Below are 24,129 nucleotides of genomic sequence, written 5' to 3'. Positions count from 1 at the left end.
ATCCTATGCGGTTTCACGTTGGCTGTTGAAAAGCGACCACTAGCGATTTGTCCAAACTTTGTCACAATTCTTTGATTAATGCTGATTGGTCCGTAGAAACGGCAATATAAAAAAGGTTTCCATACGTTTCGAAGTCAAAAAGTACAAAAATGAATAATTTGTTGTTCGGTAATGCATTCTACTTTAGTTTTGGCTAAACTTTTTTTATTCGCATGCTTGCATCTTTAAGTTCCAGGACCATGTCATCCATATACTAGTAATCAAATCAACATGGCCTTATTCTTGAAAAAAAAAAGTTTATTGTTAAATCTTATACAAGTAATTGTAACTCAAGAGCCTTCTCTGCTATGACAAGATTTTCATATTTTGAACAATTTGTGCTACTTGATTAAAGAAAATGATAAACTGAGACATCTAATACAAATTTGGACCTTATTTACAATGTGAAATACTTAATATGTTATGATGCTTCATTCAAAAATTAATACCATTTAGCAAAGGTATGACTATAAGGTCTAGGAGGAACTGTAGTTAGCATGAACTGAAACACTCATAACTTTATAATGACTCAAGCATTCATATATATTCTATATATTGTAGACGCTGGTGTGTTACGCCGAACGGCGGTTATACCGGCTATATAGATACAGATACAGATACAGACTCTGTTTTAACTTATGTTAAAGTCTTCCATAGATATTTCAGGTACAAGATACAAAACTGTTGGTTATATTGTTCTATAAGATACAGTTGATAATATTCATGTTACTTGTAGCAAACATTATCATATCAGAATGACTCCATAGAAAAATGATTTAGGTAAAGACAAATACTGCACACTTAATGATATATATTTACATCTTTTTGTGTTTGAGATTTACATCATACAATAATAAAGGTCCAGAACTCATATCCTGATAGCAAATGGCACATGAAAACAATCCTTTATTCGTTCATCAGTCAGCCAGGAGTGTACAGATGGTGCTTGTTGCTACACTGGCTTCTTCTTTGTCTCCTGTCTTCTTCATCAGTTTCTCCACCAGTGCTGCTGCTGATCTCTCCAGGAAAGCTGTCCTGTTGGCAGTGTTGCCACACAGGGTGCCTATGAAAAATTGGCACTATATAAGAATCTCAAAGTCCATATTTGACAGTGGTCGGAAATTATCATAGATTGTGAAATGATGCTAAGTTAAGATAATATCTGGACAATCCAGCAATGTAATGTTACTGAATCCTTTCATTCCAGTTTTCTGCACCATTGTTATCATTAAAAAGCCAATTACTAATAGCATTCAAAGGCTGAATTTTTTTACTCTTAGATGACTAATGAAGTGGATGTAAGCAGTTAGGATTTATGAACTCAAGTATTAGATATCAAACTGTTGGTAAAAAAAAATTGTCACTCTCCAAGTCATTGGAAGTCGCTATTGCCGAAAGGTATGATTTATAAGCCTAAACATTTCCACTAAAAAGTCCCTAAGGCCACAGCAAGTAAATTTTATGGATGACATCCGCACGCTCATTAATTTTTGCCTGATTTCAGAAAAAAAAACAAGATTTTTTTTTTCTTCTTCGGAGATGGTCAACATGACAAGAAAGTACCAAAATGGGAAAGTATGTTGTGTTGGAGCCTAATGATTGTACTTGTAGGAGTGACATTAGCGAGGTAGCCATGATTGTAGTTATAGAAGTGAAACCAGCTGGATAGTTGGAAAAGTGGCATCACTATGGAAGTCATAGGTGAAGTTGCCAACTTGGTAAGTGATACCAGTCTACCACACTAGTGTCACTTTTACTACGCTAGTTCACTTCTTTAATACCGGAATGAATGATTTGTGGTCAGTACTACCATGTTTTGTCACTTTTACCCTTCTTACAACATTTATAGTGTCTATTTTGAAAATTTAGCCATCTTGTTTTTTTTTACCCATCTTGTTTTTTTTTTGCCCTATCTCACTATTTTTGCAGTCTGCAGAGGATGTCATCCATAAAATTTACTTGCTGTGGCCTAACACAATATATTCATTCATAGCGTACTAAGCAAACCTTAATGGCGTAATGATACCTTTACAGCCTGGTACCACCCTCCAAAGTTTAACTGCTGGCTTAATCTTTTCACTAGCAAGGAAAAAGATTGAGCCAGTCCTTACTAAGGAGGATGGTATTAAAGGCCTGTTCCTTTATGTGTTACTGTACTTATATTTCATTAAGGACTTACCTATTCCCATAACAAGCTCCAGGGCTGAGTACCCCTCAAATGATCTGGAATCTTCCTGAAGAGCCCTGTCAAGTCTGTCAATGATGCCATCCAGGATTTCAGTGTCTACCTGAGGTGTCTCATCATCATCAGACAAGTATGAGGTGACGAGGACAGCTGCAAGCCTTGTACTCATGTCTTCCACCTGAAAAGCATTAAGGATTAGATATCATGAAAGTTATAACATATAATCTGCTATACAAACATTACACTTGTCATTAAATACGTCTGACATCCTGATTTCTTTTCTGTAACCCACAATTTTCTACAATGTATTTCTGTTACAGGTATTTATTTCACATATGAAATGCTTTTAAGGATCTCAGTAGATATTCAAGGCCACAGTGACTTTAGTCAACAACAGTGCATGTAAAGCACTTTGAACTCCTACTAACAGGAATAAACCACTGACACTGTTTTAGGTTTCAAGACCATAAATCCAACAAAACCAGACTATACATATTTGTACTAAATTGAGACAAAAATGGTTAGCCATTAATGAAATTAAGACTCTCCATCTAAATGTCATTATATAGGCAATGGTTAGCAAGTGTATGAACCAGCGGTTACTATGAAGGATGGTCTTCAGGCTATCATGATATGCAATTGAATCTAGCAATCCCACACGCATGCTTTAATTTTCACAGCTTGTACATTGTATTTTTTTTACATGTGCAAACATGTATGCAACGTTAGTTCACCATTATCCGCAGGGTAACCTATATCCATTGTGTTACTAAACAAGGCATACAGGGATATCAAGTCAATGGACGGTAGTTTCAAATTGTACTATTTTTAAAATATTGCAGTTTGAAACCATCATCTGTCGACTTTATTTCCCTATTAATAAAATACATAATTTGTTCTTAAAAAGAACGGATAAAGGTTACCCTACGGATAAAGGTGAACTATCGTTACCTTCAAATAAGGAGCCATGAGGCAGCTGATGTTTTGGTCCTTCAGTGCAGCTCTGACATCAGAGACCTTGCAGCAGTTGTGGATGGTGTGGATGGCAATGGTCACTAAACTAGATCGGCTCTGGAAAGTACAAAAATTCATCAATAATTCTTCAGCAATCAAGTTACTTCTATTGACGCTTCCAACTACTATCAAAGTGGACTTATTAATTACAAATCTGGCAGGAATCCAGAATCCAGCAGGAATCCGGAATCCGGCACGAATCCGGAATCCGGCACGAATCCGGAATCCGGCACGAATCTGGAATCCGGCACGAATCCAGAATCCAAAAGTGAAGCAAAAGTGGTCTCCAAATCCATGTTCAGCACATGCCCTTTCAAACCTGAGCATCAGGCAGCCAGAACCAATCCATGTACCAAAAATCATCTCAATTGCACTTTTCAATCTGCAGATACAGTGCCTGAAACGCCCCACGCACACACAAAAGGCAAGCTGCAGTGTCAAATTCAAACACCAGGACGCCCAAAATCAAACCTGAGCATCAGGCAGCCACCCTGATGTACCAAAAGTTATCTCAATCCCAATATTGGTTCTGGAGATATGGCGCCGGATATGGCAATTCCACACACTCCCATGCTACTGAAAACTATACTAATGCTCCGTTTGCATTCTGTGGTCCATTACTCCAGGCCAGGTAAGTTACTTACTGATCTTTTTAAAGGATTTAGTTCAATGCTACATACATAGCATCATAGAAAGATATGAAGAAAGAAAAACTGATAATGACCTTGTCCTGTGGATATTGCTTCTGGAAGTTCTCCAGCCACCCACAAAACATTGCCACCATCCCTGCAGTTACAAGTTGCTGACACATGAGGGCGCTGCTGTCTGCCAGACTGACGCACAGCTCCCCGAAGGTCACCAGACAGCGGAAGGTTACATTGTTGCTGATGACGTCACCATAAGAAGTCTCCATGAACCTGATGTAGCTTTATGATCATCAAACCATCAAAAGATTATACATTTATTATTAAGTATATAACACCAGTTTACCTTTATCCGTGGGGTAACCTATATTTGTTGATTGTAAAAACAGGGTATCTAGGGATATTGTGTCGACGGATATTGACTGCAAACTGCAACATTTTCAAAATACTTCAAAATAAAGCAGTCCTGCGACTTGGTATACCTAAATACCCTGTCTTTAAAAATGATGGATATAGGTTATCCCAAGGATAAAGGTGAACAAGTGTTAGCTACAGTTTGGATGAGAGGAAAATAAAAATAGAAGCATCATAAGATTAAAGTGGTAGCATAAGTTGACATCAAATAGCGTTAGATAAATGTTAAATGAACAATAATCTGGAAAGCAAGCAAATATTAATTCAAATGATTTTTTTTCAATTGTCTTTTGAAAGGTTTAAGTTTTAGCTATTTACTAAATGTATTACAGTACACTGTGGCTATATGGTTGTCAAATGTATTGCATCATAAAAGAATATCTATGTTTAATTATCTTCTATGTTTGATATATCTTTCTGGAGATATATATAGGATACAACACGGTGTATTCCGTATCACCCGAGGTACCAGCCCGACCGCGGGTCGGATCGCACGACGGCCGAAGGCAACAGTAATGTTCCAACGTCCGAATCAGGTATTCGAACTTTCGATGGCGCCGTACTCGGCCCATTCGAAACAGTTCGATTTATTCTAATGGAGCCCGTGTGATAAGCCCGGGCCGTACGGAAAGTTATCACCCGGTCCGGAACACCCGTATCGAACGTTTTCGCGTCACAGGTATGAGATACATCCAACTATTACCTGTGGAATTGTTCTGCAGTTCCAATGTCTGCCAAGAAGTGCCCAAACAACTGCAGCTCAGGTTTAGACATGGTTCTCCTTGGGAGCACAAGGTCAGTCCATATAAGAAGTGCTGCTCCATTCAAATCTTTGGCATTTCTCCAGAACTCCAGCATCTAATCATGGAAAAGCAAACATCAAACCTGTCTTCAAGCTAACCTACTATTGACAATGAATAGCACTTTGGACCAATGCTTGTAGTCTTTTACAGCTTAAACTTTCATCACATTCATTCATTTGTTCGTCCGTGCATCCGTATGTTTCATTCATTCATTCATTCATTCTAAAGCTTCTCTTTTTCACAACAAATCATAATGTTGCTACCCTTTCTATCTTCTCAAGATTGAAAATACATTGTATTCACATAAAAACATTGTACTCCTAAATGTATACTAATCTAGTACATTGAATGCAATTGGCAGCAACTTTTCTACACAATATATTAGCTAAGCTCATATCATGTTAACTTAAGTTTGTAATGTTTAACGGTTTCAGCCTCACCTTCACAGTGGTAGCTGCCTGCTTTAGAGAGGGTCTCAATCCTGGGAACTTCTCTAATAGGCTTTTTGTCTCTAGTGACAGCTCATCTTTGGAGAAGGAATTTTAATCAGATAAGTCATATACGATTTTTCTTTCACCTTATCTTGTTCTGAGGTCACAGACAGACAAATAAACTAGATCAATCCATTGGCCACAGTAATACTAAAAAACTATCCAAGAAGCCAAATCCCATCTAAATCAATTAAGTCTACAAAAGCTATCATGTAACAAAATATCTTAAGATTGGAAATCTACCACAGGAAATCCTTTTTTCTGGAAAAATTATGCCAAGCACATTTCCATAGAAATGCTAGTCCTCAACATAAGGAATAGTTAAAGGCCTCTGTGAATAGTTTCATCAGGTTGGTACGTCACTGAATAAAGAGACTCTTTTTACACAACCATTGGTTTATTCTTTAATACCAACATTTTGGTGACCGTTTGCCACCTTCTTCAGGGCAATTATGACTGGTTCGGACTGTATTGAACGACAGGTGTCGCTGCTCACAGTTCAGTTGCGGTCACAAATTCAAACTCATTTGCGTTTGGGACAGCATTGTAAATAATTTGCATAAAGCTGTCTGTACATATGTAAATACTTCACGCTTCGTGACCGTATCTGAACTGTGAGCAGCGTCCACCTGTCCTGGTCCTGCAGTACAATGTGAACCTGAGAGTCAAAATTGCCCTGAATAAGGTGACAGATGGTCACCAAAACGTCGGTAAGAATAAACCAATGGTTGTGTAAAAGAGTCTCTTTCAATAGCTAATTTTAGGCATTTGGTATATGATCCCAAACCAAACCTACCAAAGATGGACTCCTCTACCTCCTGGTTAGTGGACTGCAAAGTCCTCATCATCTCTGCCAGGTAAATAGCTGCATTTGCCTGGTCTCCCATGGATTGATATGTCTCACGCATACCTTTGTACACAGCAGCCAGGAACATCTTAGAATCAGGCGTGGTCAGCACTCTGAACATGTCTGCAGCCTGTAATGAATAATGGTGATGGAATCTGCAGTAAAGGAATTTCACAAACTACAATCATCATAATCTTATGGCTTAAAGTTTTATTAGACTTGAATAGATTCTAAATTGTGTATCATCTTCATGGCTACCTTGTCCCCCCAACGACCTGGGGGTCAAGGGACTAGGTAGGTAGGTAGGTATGATAATGAAGAAAGTAAAATAACTATGTGTGTGTATGTGTGTGCACACGCTTGTGTGTGTGTGTGTGTGTGTGTGTGTGTGTGTGTGTGTGTGTGTAAGAGTCTGTCGCAAATTTAGAAACATTAAATGTATGAAAATTTATATCAGTACTAAATTTGCAAACCAAACATAGAGGTACCTGTTGAAGGTATTTAAGAGACTGCTGGTGGTTGCCTGCTTTCTGCACTGCCTTGGCTATATGCAGCAGAAACAAGCCCACATCGGTGCTGTTTTCCCCTTGCTGCAGTAGCCGTGTCTGTAAGGCCTGCTCATAGAAACTACACTCCTTTTCTACCTCTCCAAGTTCACCGTAACACCTGAAGTAACAAGTATATTGAATTATGAATAAGGCAACTCAGTTGTAGGGCTAACATTGGGACCAAAGTGTCTGTTTATGGAGACCAGGCTTTTGTCCAGTGCCCATCACTTGATCTGTCATTTGTCAGAATATTGTTGTTAATAACAGACAAAGTTATGGCCACTTTGGCATCTAATGATAGACAGAATTCATAAAAATAAAAATAAAAGGTATTAAAGATTAGGTTTGTGGAGATGACAGAAAAAAGCCAGGAAACATCCTGTGTGATTGAGACAACATCAATTTGATTCATTTGATGAGTGCTGTCTGCTTCTGCACTATAGACCATTAGCACACAAATGTACCTAATCTCCAAACAGATCTTCCGGTTAGCAAGACAGAATCTATGGGCTTAAACAGTATCCAGGGCCAACCTGTGTGTACTGTCTTGCCAACAGAATGATCAGCTTGGAGATTAACCCTTACCTTGCTAAGTTGAACTGCATCTTCCCTACATCCACAGTTGGATCTGTTCTCATCTGGGAATATGCAGCCAGGGCCTTTTCCCAGTAGGCAGCTGCCTCCTTGTAGCTGTTCCCGTCTAACAGGATCAGTGCGGCAGAATTGAGACCAGTGACCAACTCTGGGTGGAGTGACACATCACCAGGTAGTAGCTGAAGTGCATTTATGCCTGTGAGAAGGGGTAAAAGAAGCAAAAAAGGTTATCATCAGTCGTTATCAGAATTTGTTCTGTCCAACACTATTGGCTTTATGTTGTTACATGTAAACAACTGGAATAGCCTCATCTTACAATATATATACTTCATGCATTTATGAAAGATTACATCATAGCAAATACAATTACTACGAAGTTGTATAATCAGATCAACCAAACCTCGCAAAAGTTTGCTTTTGATATGGACCTGTTGATCTTAATCAGTTCAACACCTGTAGACTCCCATGACATTATTCATTTGATGGGAATACACATTCCTACACTCTACTACTTTTAAACTAGTTTGCAGCAAAAGTAAGTAAAAGGTCTCACCTTCAATGTAGTTTTCTAAGGCTTTGGCCTTATTCCCCTGCTGAAGACAAAATCTTGCAAAGTTGAAGAGCGCAAGATGTGCATGAGGATTGCACGGATATAGCTGGTAGATCTTTACAGCTTCTTCATAATGCACCATGGCACTAGTGGCATCACCAGCAGCAAAGTACTCTGAACCAAGATTGTGCAAAGTCATGGCCACATTTGGGTGTTCATTCCCAAACAGTTGTCTCCAAACTTCCAATGCTCTTTGATAGCATTGTATTGCACAGTCAAACTCTTTCAGTTTGCCATGTGCAAAAGCAACATTGTTGAGACAGCTGGCTATGTCTGGGTGTGGTGTGTTAACCCCGTAGAACTCCTCTAAAATTTTCAGTGCCTTTAGAAGCAGCTGAATACCTTCCTGGTGCTTACCGAGGTTGACGTATTGATTTCCAACGCCAACCAAACCTTGCGCAACTTTTGGATGTGACGTTCCTTTACCGTGCACATCTTCATAAATGTCTAAAGACTGTTGATAAAGGCTTAGGGCTGTTTCGTGCTCTCCCAGGCTCTTGTAAACATTTCCCAGGTTGTTAAGTGTCTGGGCAATGGGTGCATTTGACTTTTCTCCATACATTTGTCGTTTTAACTCCAGTGCCTCCCTGTGGCATCTCAGACTCTCATGGTAATCTCCCTTCTCAACAAGGACGGCACCCAGGCTGTCCAGTGCACCTGATATTGATGGATGGTTCTTGTTGCCATAGCTACCACGGAAATTCTTCAAGGCCTTCTCAAAACATGTCACAGCCATGTCTATGTTCCCAAGCGTTGACATGAGGTTGCCCATGCTACAAAGGGTTGCACCAATGTCTGGGTGGGGGATATCTTCTCCATAGATAGCCACTTTCATTTCAAGAGAACGTGTGAGATATTCCCTGGCCTGGGGAATGTTACCCATCTCCATGTAAATGATTCCCATGTTGTTTAATATCAATGCTACCTGCAGGAAACAGCACACTTTCAACCCTTTACAATAGAATGTACTGGTAGATCAGTACAAATTTCATGCATGAGCAGAATTGGTGCAATGACAAAATAAATAGATCATCTGGGCCCAACAGATTTTTCAAAAATCTGAATCTTGGATTAAGACTTGTGTCAACCATTTTTTTAAACTTGCTGATTTAGGTATGGTTGCACAATGAATCCATATCCTGGTTAGAATTTGCTTTTTTCATGATATTAATAGAGCAGAACACCATTACACACCTGCGGACATTGCGCATCTTGTCCAAACACATCTTCTGAGACACTCTCTGCACGTTGAAGATAATTTAGGGCTGTTTTGTAGTCCAGCAGCTCAGTGTGTACAGCACCCATGTTACACAACGTCTGGGCCACTAACGGATGTGGTCCACTGGAGTGTAAAAAGAAAGCCAGGAAGTAAGAAACCAGGTTTATGATGATGAAACTAGATTACCGGTAAAATCTTTAATATGCTAAAATTATGACCACCATCAATGCACACACAACCAACCCTGTCCTTGGTGCTGAACACCATCAATAATCACACACCTGCCCCTGTCCTTGGTGCTGAACACTACCAATGCATCAGAACTATTCTTGTCCTTTGTGCTGAACACGGTCAAAATATACAACGATACTTGTCCTTGGTGCTGAACACTATCAATATGTGAACAACTAGTGCTGTCCAAGGTGCTGAACACTATCTATGTATACACAGCTAACATTGTCCTTGGTGCTGAACACTATCAATACGTGCACAACTAGCTCTGTCCTTGATGCTGAACACTATTGATACATACACAACTAGCCCTGTCCTTGGTGCTGAACACCATCAGTTTATACACAACTTGACCTGTCCTTCGTTCTGAATGCCATCAAGACTGAAACTGTTAATAGCACTGTATCAATAAGTCCAAAATCATTTAGGCAAATGAATAACCTGATTTGATGAGCTTAGATCAAACTTTATGCACATTCCTAGTGTGTGTCATTTCTTCATGTGAAGATAAAGCATGCATTTTACCTGTATATGGTTTGTTCCATTTCCAGGACCTTCTCAAATATCTCCTTTGCAGACTTCCACTCTTTCCTTTCCATGTAAACTACCCCAAGTGTCTGCATGGGCATGATGATACTTGGATGCAGTTTGCTGACTTTGTGAAGGTTTGTTGCCATGGCTACTGCTTCTTCTGTGTACTGAGTTGCCTTGTCAATGTTGCCCAATGTCCAGTGAGCATATCCAAGGTTGGCAATGGAACTTGCAATCTCTGGGGCTTCCCTTCCTGTGCAACATAGAAAGGAAATGGTTATTGCTCTACCATACTAGCAGAATTCCTGCAAATAAATGAACACATTAAAAGCAACATAACAACACATTGTTCCAGGATTGATATGAACCTTAGAACTTTTGCAGATTTTGCATTACTCTTCAAGCAGAGGTTAGGCTCCAGCTATTTAACAAATTCTTTAGTCGTTTTTATCGGGCTTTCTATTTTGTATTGTATATTGTATTGTTAGATATTGACAATACAAGATACACTATAAAATAGAAAGCCTGATAAAATTGACTAAAACGTTTTAAAAAAACAGCCAAAGCCTAACCTCTGCTTGGAGAGTTATTTTGCATAACACCGCTTTGTAAATAAGATCTCAATACAAGAGAGGCCATGTGATACAATAGAATGCTATCAGATTTCAAAAGTCACAAAGTAATGGATCAAATCTCTTGCCTTGGAAAACAGCTTGTCTCATCTGCAGTGCCTTTTCCATCATCTCAAGTCCCTCTTCACTCTTTCCTTCTTGCAGAAGAGTACCACCAAGATCGCTGTATGAATCTGCCACTCGCAAGTTATCAGCATTTCCATAGATGTGCAGGAACATGTTCAGTGAGTCACGGTGATACTTTTCTGAATCCTGGAGGTGACCTAAATCATCCAAGCAGTTGCCAATATTGTGTAGAGTCACAGCGGTCTCCTGTGTCTTTCCTTCTGTACCATGAAGAATGTGATATATCTGAAGTGCCTTGAAATATTTGGAGAGACAGTGAACACTGAACCCTTGCAATTGCCCATCTACATTTGCAAGGGCAGTCAGTGCTGTAGCTATTTTAGGGTGAGCAACATTCTCCCCCAAAACAGACTGTAACATTCTTAAAGCCTCTTGAAAACTTTCCCTAGCCATGTTGAAGTTTGCCATCTCACGATGAATGCTTCCCAAGCCACTAAGAAAGGTTGCAGTGTCAGCATGAGCTCTGTGCTGACCATACATTTCCTTGGCTGCTCTCAATGCTTGGTTCTCAAGTTTGAGAGCCTCTTGGTAGTCACCTGTATCCCTATATAACAAAGCCATGCCATGAAGTGTGTCAGATATGAACGGATGCATATCTGAACTACCTTTTCCATAGAGATGCTTTCTTAATGTGAGGGCTTCTTCATAAGCTTGAACTGCCTGATCAAATTTGTTGAACACATGATAAATGTGTCCAAGAGCATGCAGAGCATGAGCTATGTATTCCTGGACACTTCTAGACTGTACCTCCTGCCTCCACAACACAAGGGCTTGCTGGTAATGTTCCTTTGCTTTGTGGTTGTCCCCCTCACCTCTGTAGGCATTACCGAGGTTGTAATGACATGCCCCCAGATGACGTATCATGTCCGGATCCTGCGTTTTGCAAACTGTGTCTACTTGATGAATTTCTTCCTCAAGAGATGAAATGGCTTCCTGGTACTGTGATAGACGTAGAAGGATAAGACACTTGGTCCTTGTGCTGGTGTCTAGCAAACAATCTTCTGACAAGCTTGGACCTGTTAGTGAATCAGCTGTTGGATCCTCATCTTCAGGTTTCTGCACAACAACAGACATTGTCTTTTCTAGGGGAAGCAGGGTCTGGTAGAAACGCACTAGAACGTTCTTGGGCAGAACGTTGGTAAGTTCACGAACCTCTCGACTACAAGTTTCTCCTGTACCTGTCACATCTTTCACCTGATCTATCCGTTTCATCGGAGTGATGTCATCACTCTGGCTGTCATTGGAGAGGTAAGTTCGGAGTCGTAGCTCTGTTGCAATGCTGACTGCCACCTTGAGATTCTGCAATGCCACCTTGGTGAGAAGGCCCTTGTCAGCCATCTCCTCAATGATGTCCCAGGCTGTCTTTGCCTCCAGAGCATAGAAAAGTCCCAAGCCATTCACGACCATACTGGGGAGGCGGTAGAGTTCTTTCTTCACCTGGAAAAGCTTTCCGTCTTCATCCTCTTTTAAAGTGCTCTTGTAGGAATGGAGAATCTCCTCTAGGAAGGTCTTTGCTCGTTCAACACCTAATGTCTGCTGCTCTGTCCTGGAGACTTGGGATTCTGACTTTGCAGACCCTCCTTTATTGGAATTGATCTCTAAAGATGGTTTGGGGTGTGCTGAAGGCTTTCTGGTGAGAAGGATTTGCTGTACCAGGCTTTCATACTCTTCTACCAGTTTCCTATCTCCAGCTACATAGGCTACAGTTCTGAGCACATTATCAACATGGAAGCCATATTTTTCAGCATTAGCTGGGGTTTGCAGAATTGCCATGTTCTTTGGAGTCCTGAGAATACGGAAAAAGTAGAGGTCACCAATTCCATACATACATGCTCACTCGAAAGGCATGACTTAATGATTAGTATGAAGCATTTCTGACATACTTGATTTTAGATTAACGGTGTCCAATCTAATGCATTTATCAGAATATAATGCTTGATACGTCTAACATTGGATTCACTTTTAGCATTCCAAACATCATCTTAGTACAAAGCTAACATCCATACGCTCTGTAAAATATATAATGTACCTGATTAGCTCAAGTGCTGGCTTCCCCTGAACCTCTGGCCGACCAATTGGAGTTTTGGAAGCACCTGGCATGGCGCCATCAAAGGCAAAGCCTCTGGGTCCAACGTCGTAGAACCAGTCACCTCCAGGCTCATCTGTACACAATAAAGACATCTTGGTGAAGTACTTAAGAGAATGAAGATGACATACATGTAGATCTCTATCAAGAATATACAAGGCAGAGACAATGCAATGTTGTCAGCAATGTGATCAGCATAACCACAAGAGAGACAGATTATCATCATGATGCAAATAGTTTCATGGCAGACTTACCTGAGTAGAAGTCGTTCAAAGATTTTATGGCCACTGCTGGAAGAATGGTTTCCCCCAAATCAAGTACCTGCCGTAAAGTATGTAACAGTATGTGTAAGACAAAGTATTGAATTGTCTTTTTCACTTTTTATCACTACAAGTGTACAACACAAGCTTCCATTAACCCCACTTTATCACTCAACCCCTTACAAATAGGTCATACCATATTTCATAACTCACTCACTCACTCACTCACTCACTCACTCACTCACTCACTCACTCACTCACTCACTCACTCACTCACTCACTCACTCACTCAATCAATCACTCAATCACTCAATCACTCACTCACTCAATCATTCACTCACTCACTCACTCAATCACTCACTCAATCACTCACTCAATCACTCACTCAATCACTCACTCAATCACTCAATCACTCACTCAATCACTCACCCAATCACTCACCCAATCACTCACTTACTCACTCACTCACTCAATCACTCACTCACTCACTCAATCACTCACTCACTCATTCACTCACTCACTCACTCACTCACTCACTCACTCACTCACTCACTCACTCACTTACTCACTCACTCAACCATATATCTTTATAAACCATGAACAAGTTTACCTGTGACAAATCTGATATAACATTTTACAATGCATAATTATAATAACCTTCAGATGAAGAAGTCTTGTCAGGTTTCTGAAGTACTGACGGTTCTCTGTGCCGTCTCCTCCCTCCTCCAGCAAGATGGCGAACTCAAAGTCAGAGTAAGGCGTGGTCTCTTCCCGGGCCAGGGACCCCAGACCAATGATGGCATACTTGCATGGAGGCTCTCCTAAGTCTTGAATTGATGCTTCCACCATCGACCGGATTAGACCTTAACAGTAACACATACAGAAATCTAATTTTTCCTGCAACATGACAGCTGGAGTCATAATATGCTACAAAAATGCCAACCATTCACAACTGTAACTTCACCATATTAAAGAATAAACAAGAAAATGCAAAATTTTGATAAAATATCATTACCATCGTAGTAATTACAAGATGTCTGCACCATACCTGAGATGTCAGCAGCAATCTGACTGTAGATGCCCCTTATAGCCTCAGCCCTGTGTAGTTCATGCTCTGTGTCATAAGGGATGGTGTCAAGATCATCCAGCTTCTTTTGACATTCTTCACGAATCTGTAACAGTTCTCCCCTGGGGTCAAAAGCTCTGTTTGTACTGTGTGGCTCTTTCTGTCCTCCCACAGTACACTGGAGAAAAAGCTCTTCAAGATTCTGTATGCTGGCCTTGATTTCCTTAATCTGTTTCTCTTGCTTTGATCGTACAATTGCAGAATTGTAGAGAGCAGCGGCATTTACTGTCCATGTGCCTGTCTGCTCCATGTCATCCAGACTCAGCTCTTTGAGCTTTGGGCCTTTAGTTTCCTGTCCTTCATTCTCTTCTACATGCTTACTTTTGTTTTGCTCAGTACTTGCTACTTCCTCAGAGACAGCAAGAGGATTTTCTGTGAATGTTACTTCATTCCTCTCGATTTCATTTGTGTTGGTCAGGTTATTGAGAGTATTTTTCACTCGTGCATGGTACACACTGCCAAGGGCCTGAAGGACTGCAACTATCTGAGGGTTGGTAAACTGATGGTGGACAAGTTTAAGGGCAGAGGCAAAGTGCTTCTCCGCTCGATCAAACTCCCCCAACTTAAGGGCAGTCTCTCCTGCTTGGACATGGTCTTCATATGTGGGACTGTCATGAAAGTAACAATAGGAGACAATTAGAACCCAACATATATATTATAAGATCTGTTGGGCATAGGCAATAATACGTAGAGGAGGCTGATACTATGCTAGAGGAAGTAAGTTGTTTGCAAAAGTGACGTGTTCCTGACGTCACTGCTGGATATAGAGAGGGTCATTATGTGAACAAGGTCGACGGAGTTTGACCGAAAATTTAGGGTAAAATATTAATTCAGTGTTGGAAAGAAAGTTTAGCAATTTCTATATTGTCTGTAATATGTTTACTGTGATATTCATGATAACTTACTGTAACAGCATATATGGAGATATTTCTATAATTGCATTTCATTAACAGTCACATATTTGTTGTAGAGCGATACTTTATCATAACACATGGTTCAGATAAACAAACAGCAAATAATCATGCACCATAATTTCTTACATAAAACATGACACCTGCATTCTACTACCATAATGATATTCATGATAACTTACCGTAACAGCATGCATATATGGAGATATTTCAATGACTGCATTTGACTGACAGTCATGTTGTGAAGGCATATGTATCATAACACATGGCTCAGATAAACAAACAGCAAATAAACATACGCCATGATTTTCTAAATAAAACATGAGAAAACAGCGACAGCACTAGTTACTTCTCCATATCCCACATATCCCATAAACACACTGAACAGTCTCATAATAACTGCATATTTGACATGTAGCAGACTGAAAATTCTGACACACACCTGTATTTTTCACCATGTTGGCCTCCAACGCCAAGTACTTCGGGCTTGCCTGTCATTTTCACCCGTCCAGGAACTTCGTTTTTCCTCTTGACAGCAACTACAAGCAGAAGCGATCTGAAAATGGTTTATCCCAGCCCTCAATGTGATAAAATTTACATTCGCCGTTACAGTGGTGAAGGGTGTGACTTACAACGGGTGTTATCGCCTGATCAAAGTTCTTTTTCCGCCAGGACACTACCCTGAGGCCTACTTCCAGTGGTATCACCAAACACTTAGCCCTCCGCCACCCAAACAAAGAAATGAATTGATGAAAAATGTATCCCTATACACCAGAAATCCATTTTGTCTTCGTAGGAAAGTATATAAAACTCATCATATCTCACCGACAAAGGGAGAACTTCCGGGTTCTGCTGCATGCTGGGCTGTGGTAGGTCCAAAGTTCAGAAGGAACATACCATTCTCCCAACAATGAATATTGGAGGGGTGTCTTTGGATGACGTAGTGCATGATATCACTATGTTGTGGGGGAAAAACATTTCGTGTGATTTCAGAGTTATTCAAATCTACAGAACGTGTCTGGGTGTACTTAAAATTGGTGAAGGTATAATCATGGAACTCTAACTGTTTATCTGGTGGTGAATATTTTAGCGGTTTGATGTTAGATTGTGAGAAGGAGCAGCAAAATTGTTGATTTCATTCATCATAAGGGTTCATTACAGAGTTACCTGTCCAAGCAGAGGTTAGGCTACGGTTGTTTTTTTTTAATGTTTTTTCAGGCGTTTTTATCCGGCTTTCTATTTTGTATTATTTTCTTGCTTTCTCGCGGCCGACAAACAACCGGAGCCTAACCACTGCTTGCTTATGTTTGCTTAGCAATAGCTTAGTATGAACTTGAATGTACAGATCAAACAACTTAAAAGCCGCTTGGAACCCGGATATCCGGATGCTGATGTAACGCGTACGTCAGTACAACCTGTCTGAGAGGGAAAACAAAGGTGAACAACTCCCTCACATATAGTGGTTCTTTAATGTTTGACTCGAGATAAAGCTGAAGGGAGCGGCTTTAACAATCGCCAAGGTGAACAAACAATACCGTGTGCACACTTGACTTTTACCTACACAAAAACTCTGAACCACTCAGCCAAGCTATCTTCGATCAAGTAAAAACGTATTATGTTCCAACATAGCAACTATTCTCTTCTCATCTCCTTCACAATATTATCGTACGGAAGATCTCTAAAAGGCTTTTTTATGTTTCACTAGTTGCCAATGAAAAGCTTGCAGCAATCTAGCACCTGACAAATGGAGGGTCTTGTGACGTACTGGCTTTCAGCACCTGTTAGGTGGAATTTGGGGTCAACTACATTTCAAGTGTAGCCCTGTCACGTTAAACCTTTCCGCATGCCATGAACCAAACGTCAAATAGAGTCTTGTAGGCTCACTTTCCATTCGGTATACGTTACTAAGTTCTCCCTCAATAGTGGAGAGTATAAACATATCACAGCATTTTCTACCCTAAAATGAATTGTCGCGCACCAAGAGAGAGAGAGAGAGTAAGCGTAACGCTTTTCCACTTTGAAATTACAGCTAAGATAACGGGATGTCAGAACACTCGTGACAGTTTGCACAGGTGTGGTCAGTAAGCAATGGCTCCTCCACCACTGTTTACCTTTCATCGCTTAGTTTTCCCACCTTGCGTCAGCTGACGTCACCAAGAACAATTCCTCTTCGGAACAGACCTGCCACCCATTTCGGGAGTGAGTTAGAGAAATGGTCTGAGACTTTTTCAGGCAAACAGTTCCAGTAAAACTAGTTCATATCGATATTTGTGTGTGCATGCTGTGTGCTGGTGGGGGGGGGGGGGTGTTCTTAGAGTTGTGTGTCTCTTGGATGCGACATTGTATTTGTGGTAAACTATGACCTGTTTAGCTTCCGACTTCGTTTAAAACAATTACCCATGTCACTTCAAACAAAACGTTGGCATGGGACTATACTTGAACTATACAAAGAACAGACAGATACAATTGAATAAATGATGGCCTACACTATACCACCAAGTTACACCTAAACAGTAATGACAAAGTGTAAGCGAAGGCGTGCGCAATGAATGACGGTCATATTTTTTCAGACGACAGGTGCCTGACAGAAACGTACACAGAAGCCTTCATACCACAACAGCCTACCGTGACTACTGGGGCAGTTCTTGGACAAATACAGGCTGTTATTACAATCAAACCAGTCGCACTCCGGCGTTCCATATGGCACATTTCTCTCACTAAGTCAACAACTCACAAGGTTTTTTTTCCGTAGAATTGGTAACCAGGGAAATTGGACATCAATGTGGTATCCGGAAACCAGAGTGACATCCGGAAACGCATGATATGTCCTTCAGTCTAGTTTACGTCCGTCTCTGACATTGTGTTTTTTGGTGCTTAATTGAATCTGCTGACATGTTAATAAATTTGGTGAAAGGAAGTACAAAGGTAGTATGGAGTCATTGTAACTTTATACACGTTATAAGACTTAAGTTGTACCAAATGGCATGAATCGTTTCCGTCTCAAGTTAATAACCTATTGTAGTTAGTACCTGCGAATTTTCAGATTTCAACATCATCATTTACTTGCACAATGGGGCCTTTTTCTCCCTAAGAGATTGCCACGCACCTGTATTGAAATCAAGGACTTAATCTCCATGTTAGCCAAGATGAAAATAATGGAAACCAAGGTTTATGGCAAAACCCTTAAGGCCCCCTCTCACTTGACGTGCGGCACGCTTGCGGCATTGCTGCGTTCGGAAGATGCTCAACGAATTTCAGAGATAAAGAACGAATTTTCTTACTTGTTGTATATTTTGTCGTCTTTTATGTTATACTTTTACGTATTGCGCAATATCTGAATCATAAAAAATCGGAGAAAATAACAAAACAGTGCCGCAGTGAACGAACGCAGCAATGCCGCAAGCGTGCCGCACGTCAAGTGAGAGGGGGCCTTAAGGTCGGGACCCACTCATTAATATTTATCTTCCTGTCTTATTGAGATAAATAGCTGCTAGACCGTTAGCTTACAGGTCCTTTGTTGTCTGATTTGATTTCAGCGTGTTCCTTTCAATCAGACTGACAGTTTCGACGGTTCCTACTAATTGATATCGGTGGAAAAAAGATAATTACGAGTTTAATTGTTCATCCTTCACGCGCTCGGAATACCTCCTGTCCAGGTGTATCCATTCTTGTGTATGGTTTCCCCCGCGCCTTTCATCTGGACCAAACACAGTTTGTTTTGGGCAACAGGTCGGTGCTTTGAGCGCGGTTCTGCGGGCTTCCCTGCCCCGCCCATCCCCTCACCTGCCCGCCCAACGGACGGCCCCGTGCCGTATCGTGTTCGAGCTGTCTATTTAGGTTGTAAGGTACACGTCAGCCACTTAGGCCCGCACGTAAACACACCGGCCTCTACACCTGATGGTGAAGTATCGATATTCTCGCTAGCTGCGCCACAACAGATGACACAAAACTACGCTACAGAAACTCAAACCACCGTCCCATATCATAGCCAGTGTGTCTGTCATGTATTGTGAGATTTGAAGTGGCTGTCAAAAATGCAAGTGGCTCGATTACACCATGACACCAGGATAATCCTCGGCAGGTGACCTAGATGGCTAACTCTTTCTAGACAAAACATAAGTATGAAAGCTCTCTATAAGGCCTCATTTGAGGCGACAAAATTTCACGGTTAAAATAATTTTCGTGGAAGGAAAATGTAAAAAACGCAATGAATGGTAAAGTATTATGAAAGTCTGATGCATGGTGGCTATAGGCATTTCCACACAAAAGAAGAGGATCCTATGATGTTGGCTGATACTCCAACCCTGTCAAGAAACCCACCACACAAAATACGGGTCTATGCAGGTGTTTGTCAGTCTAAAGATCATATCTCAAAAGTTATGGCCATTTGTCGCACGCCTTCAAATGCCATGTCAACCGTCGTGGAGGAAATAGTCCTGTCTGGCCCTAGTCTGTACCAGACTCCTGCCTGGCGGAAAAAGACATAGCGGACTTTGGCCAAGTTAGGAATAAAGGCCTAGTAGTAGGAGTTAATTGTCCTAGGAGTGAACTTTCCGACCGACGGTGATAGCTGGGTAGACTGCAAAAGACTGACTGAGATCCCATGGCAAGTTATTTGTCCCAATTTGGCCAAATTTTTCTGTTTTGTCATCCAGCTGACACGTCTGCTTGGAGACTAGGTCTGAGGGGAGCAGACGTTAGCTGTCCCACAGGCATGCCGGAAAAAGTAGACTGTCTACCTGACGGTCATGGGAGGCGAAATCACTCTGAAGTCTGACCCGAGAAATATTGTTGGCTCTTCAAAAGTGTCCAAATGACACTTCTCTACGGTTCTTGTTCACCAAAAGCTGAAGGGACAAGGTTCAACGACTGTTGAGAAGGTCGTCTTGATCGCGATGGTATCTTAGTAGAAAGGGCTAACCGTGGATACGGGCATTGGGTCTGTATTGGGGGAAATATTCACAGACATCACTACAATATCTCAGAAGAATGGATGGATAGTGAAGGAATGACGGGATGTCGGGAAGAATGAACAAATGAATGAATGATCTGCCTTCACAAATTGTGTGGAAGGAGTGTGTATAGCTTCGCTGTTCAATGGTTCAATCCGATGTCTACAAGTGATGTGGTGACTCTCACCAAGTCCTGAGCGGTGACCTGAGTCTCTGTTTACCTATCCTGTCGCTGTTACTCGGTATCGGTTTTGTGTCAGGTAAACACACTGCCGAGGAGATTTGCAGGTGACTTGTCAATCAATGCAGTTTTAGGAAGAGGGGGTGTCTAACAAAGCCCACACCCCGCCTAGCCTGGTATCCTAACATATCATAGCTCCCTAGTCTCTTCTGTCCTCTCGATCAGCCTGTATCCAACAAGGTACTCTGCAGTTTGGTTACTAGGCTAAAATCCGCCAGGTAGATTTCACATGAATAGGGTTTACTACATTCTACATGTGTATCGTCTGATAGATCCAATCCATTCGAAATTGCATTTTTCAAGGTTCATCCTTGTACCTTGTCACTTCTGTCACACGGTGGTAGATTTAAGCTTAAACCCCCAATGCTGTCATGACAAATAAAGTGATAGCACTGGAGTACCTGTATCACGAGGTTCTATCAAACCTACTGAGAATCTCATTGGTTAGAAAAAAAACTTAGACTTAAAGTTCTCATTGATTATCTTTAGTGTGACGTCAGCCACGTCTTGTCAAGTTGTCAGGATGGCCTAAGAACAGGGGTTGCAGAGTTAGGCAATTTGGTGCCTGTAACCGTTACGTTATGTGATCTCTGAAGAGAACTGACCGCCAAATTGACCATTTCCATTTTGGCATTTCCTGAAATGATACTTTGCGATTCTCAGGGATTTGATTCTGAAAAAGGAGTGTACAATTTTAAGATTTTAACGCTCTTTGCCCTTTTCGCCTAAGTCTTGACGCTCTGTGAGGAATCTCTAGTTTTCTCAACAGTACCCGTACAATGGCCCAGTGGGGGCACAGCGTTGACGTCACAGTTTCTGCTTGACGCTCACAAGTGGTAACAATGTAATTTACAAAATTATGAGGTTTCATTGTTTCGTTGCTGAGCAAGTGGGGGTTATCACTACAGGGAACTCGTCCATTGCAAGAAATAACAGTGAAAAACTCATTACCATACGGACAAACGCTTCAGAAATTTGGCCAAGCGAAGAACGATCTATCTTCACCTGTCTTTGCCGGTTTGCGACGTTCCAGAGAGATGGGTTTGAGTATGCTTTTAGTCACAGTCCAGGATGCTTTAGGGGTGGAATACTGTAACTGTATTTAAGTTCGCAGGGATTTAATTTCGCGGTAGCGGGAAAAATGACTTTTCGCGGTGGTACGTGGTAGCACCATGCACTGTAGCTTCTTAGTCAGTGCTAAAAAATGTTCGCGGTGGTTCTAAGTTCGCGGTGAAGCGGCCACCGCGAAAACCCGGCGAACATTAAAACACCGCGAAAGTTTCTGCATTTACAGTAATTCCTTACTTCAACAAGTAAAGAGGCGTCATGAATGTTGAATTAAATTAAATTCAAAGAAAACATACCGTGCATGTATCGTTAGCAAATACGTTGAAGTTGATAGCCCTAAAACGCTATATAAACAATACGAGTCAGAGCAAGCAGGTTACTAGTACAATATGAACCTCCTTGGACAGGAGTCCGCAAGACTTGCGTTACGGTTAATATCGATGTTGAAAGCTCCGTTTTCCGTCGGGCTTTTGAAACAAAAATCTAACTTACACAAGCCCCTTTCTTCTGTTTCAAAACTACAGATTTTTCATCAACGAGTAAAGCGCAGCAGTGACAGAGATAACTTATTCGCTCTGTGCCAGCATTCACTCCTTGGTTATGACTTTCGCAGTCATTGACTCATTCCATTTCACTTTCCCCGAGTCAAGTGTCCGTCTGTGTAAACACGTCTCATCACTGTTCGGCTCCCCAAACAAACATCGTCCCGTCAACTTCATCAGACTTCAGCTCATTTGCGCAGGATTTATTTGGCGAACAAACAACTTGATTTTCACGACTCTGGAATAACAAACAATGAGGAGGTGGTGATAAAAAGTAATTGTCAGTTGCTTTTGTGCTGATTCTTAGATAAACGACTGTTTCGGTCCATAATGTTATCAGGCAGTTCACTTTTTCTTTTTCATAGTCCTGAACGCTTCAAAGCAGTACTGCATGCTCATTTCATTTTAACAGAACGATTTGATGAATCGCAGATCTGATGAATCGTGTGCATAGCAGATCGCAACAGCCTACAGCACTGAATGCCGTCTGATTCCTCAGTCATTTCACAGAATATGTTTACCCTACTCTACTCTACTCTCATGATCGTTGTGCGAGAATATATAAACCCTGCAGACTTTAAAGAAACAGACAATAGCAAATGCTGACATAGACGCAACGAAGGAATATTTCCCCGAGGGTGTACGCGTCTTTAGCATCCCCAAACTTCCACATCTAACGTTACATATAACGCCCTTGCATGTAGACCGTCCTGAAATCTCTGGAATGATGAAGGGGTGTGCCATGATGAAGATGGGACGCCACATGGTGAAGGGAAAAACATTGTATCTTGGGTATTCTTGATGGCAAAAAGATATAACGTTACTAGTAGACGAAACCGGAAGATACAACGTAGTTCCTGTAAATTATTAGAGGGGTTAGTGGTCCGGCTGACACGTGTTCAAGTGCACCCGTGGCCGGAAATGAGGCTATCCCCCGCCCCACTCTTGCCCAATTAGCGGGCGGGAATGCTGTCACTCCCGCAAGCTGACGACCAATCGGGCTGGTCCGGCCCAGCGCGATAGTTGGCGGTTCCGGTCCAGCGACTCTGGCTGTCACTCTACCCGCATGCACAAGCACTAGGCACCGGTTAGCCACGATACTCGCGACGTCCCGCGGTAGAATAGCGGGCATAGCTCTTCGCGTTGTCCAGGATTTCATGGGGAAAGCTGCCGGTTCGGGCCCGCTATGGTCAGCTTCGCGAGGGCCTTCAGAACCTATGGGATTATTACGGGACTTGTGGTCATCCTGAGTGCGAGCTCGCTCTTGGTACACTACCGGGGGCTGGGGTCAGCCGGGAGCCGGGCTAGTAGTGTGAACGGGAGAGAGTACGCGGCCAATTCCCCCGGCGACTCAGGTATGGTTTTTGTGTACATTCGCACAGAAGTTCACTCTTGAAACGTTTACAGACCTAGAGTGTATGTGGTGTTGGTTATCTTCACTTTGGGGGAATTTGGGCACGCCATGATCCACAGCGGTCATACACAGCAGGGATGCCTCTCCGGCTTTGTGTATTGACGCAGACTGTTTTCATTTGAGCTGGCGAGGACTTTGCTCCCGGTTTTTCTTGCTCTATTTTTGCCAAGGAGATCTGCTGAGTCAAAGGTCGCTCCCAATTGGGGGATGCCATTGAGTGATACCGGACCATCATCACACTGATGTCAGGAAAATAGCGTCGGCATTTGTGTACACCCAAACTTGTGTGTGAACCGATGACAACTAATTAGTTCCCAAATTAATCCATGTGCCAAGCGGTATCGTTTTTCCGTTGCCAGACGAAACTCGGCGGGGAAAGCAGATAAAAGTTGTCGAAATAAATAACAGCCAATTAGTGGGCTCACTGTCGCTCAACAAATAGATTAGTACGAACGTGTATATGACGCACACAACTCAGTTGTGGTACGATCGACTTTACGCCCCACTTCCTACGCACAAACTTATTTCATAAGTCTAGGCCTCGAGGGCCCTCGAGGACATAAATTATTTGAGATGATCTGTGTGCTTCGTTCTCCAACCA

The 24,129-nt window shown here is 41.7% G+C and overlaps 2 protein-coding genes across 4 annotated transcripts in view; one reads left to right on the top strand and one right to left on the bottom strand.

Moving 5' to 3' along the window:
* Positions 1-282: 282 nt before the first annotated feature.
* LOC118422910 lies at positions 283-16,471 on the bottom strand. The gene is made up of 18 exons (XM_035830757.1): positions 15,754-16,471; positions 14,323-15,008; positions 13,932-14,137; positions 13,269-13,335; positions 12,958-13,090; positions 10,871-12,714; positions 10,165-10,423; positions 9,384-9,531; positions 8,133-9,114; positions 7,571-7,775; positions 6,926-7,103; positions 6,387-6,567; positions 5,540-5,625; positions 5,000-5,154; positions 3,963-4,164; positions 3,176-3,295; positions 2,219-2,402; positions 283-1,102 (listed from the first exon to the last, which is right to left on the bottom strand). The coding sequence occupies exons 1-18, from the start codon at positions 15,807-15,809 to the stop codon at positions 957-959; spliced, it is 5,838 nt and encodes a 1,945-aa protein (XP_035686650.1). The 5' UTR covers positions 15,810-16,471; the 3' UTR covers positions 283-956.
* Positions 16,472-23,167: 6,696 nt separating this feature from the next.
* Positions 23,168-24,129, top strand: part of LOC118422647 (uronyl 2-sulfotransferase-like) — a 43,430-nt gene continuing 42,468 nt past the window's right edge. For 2 of the 3 annotated variants that reach the window (XM_035830307.1, XM_035830305.1), the window contains exon 1: positions 23,168-23,469. In XM_035830307.1, coding sequence (XP_035686200.1) covers positions 23,301-23,469 — 169 coding nt within the window. In that variant the 5' untranslated portion in view covers positions 23,168-23,300. The remainder of the gene's footprint in view (positions 23,470-24,129) is intronic. The other variant, XM_035830308.1, reaches the window with a different exon arrangement.

This window comes from Branchiostoma floridae, chromosome 9 (genome assembly GCF_000003815.2).
Source record: "Branchiostoma floridae strain S238N-H82 chromosome 9, Bfl_VNyyK, whole genome shotgun sequence".
Taxonomy (NCBI): Eukaryota; Metazoa; Chordata; class Leptocardii; order Amphioxiformes; family Branchiostomatidae; genus Branchiostoma; species Branchiostoma floridae.
Note: the sequence above shows the minus strand (reverse complement) of the source record. Positions and strands in the feature narration are given on the sequence as shown.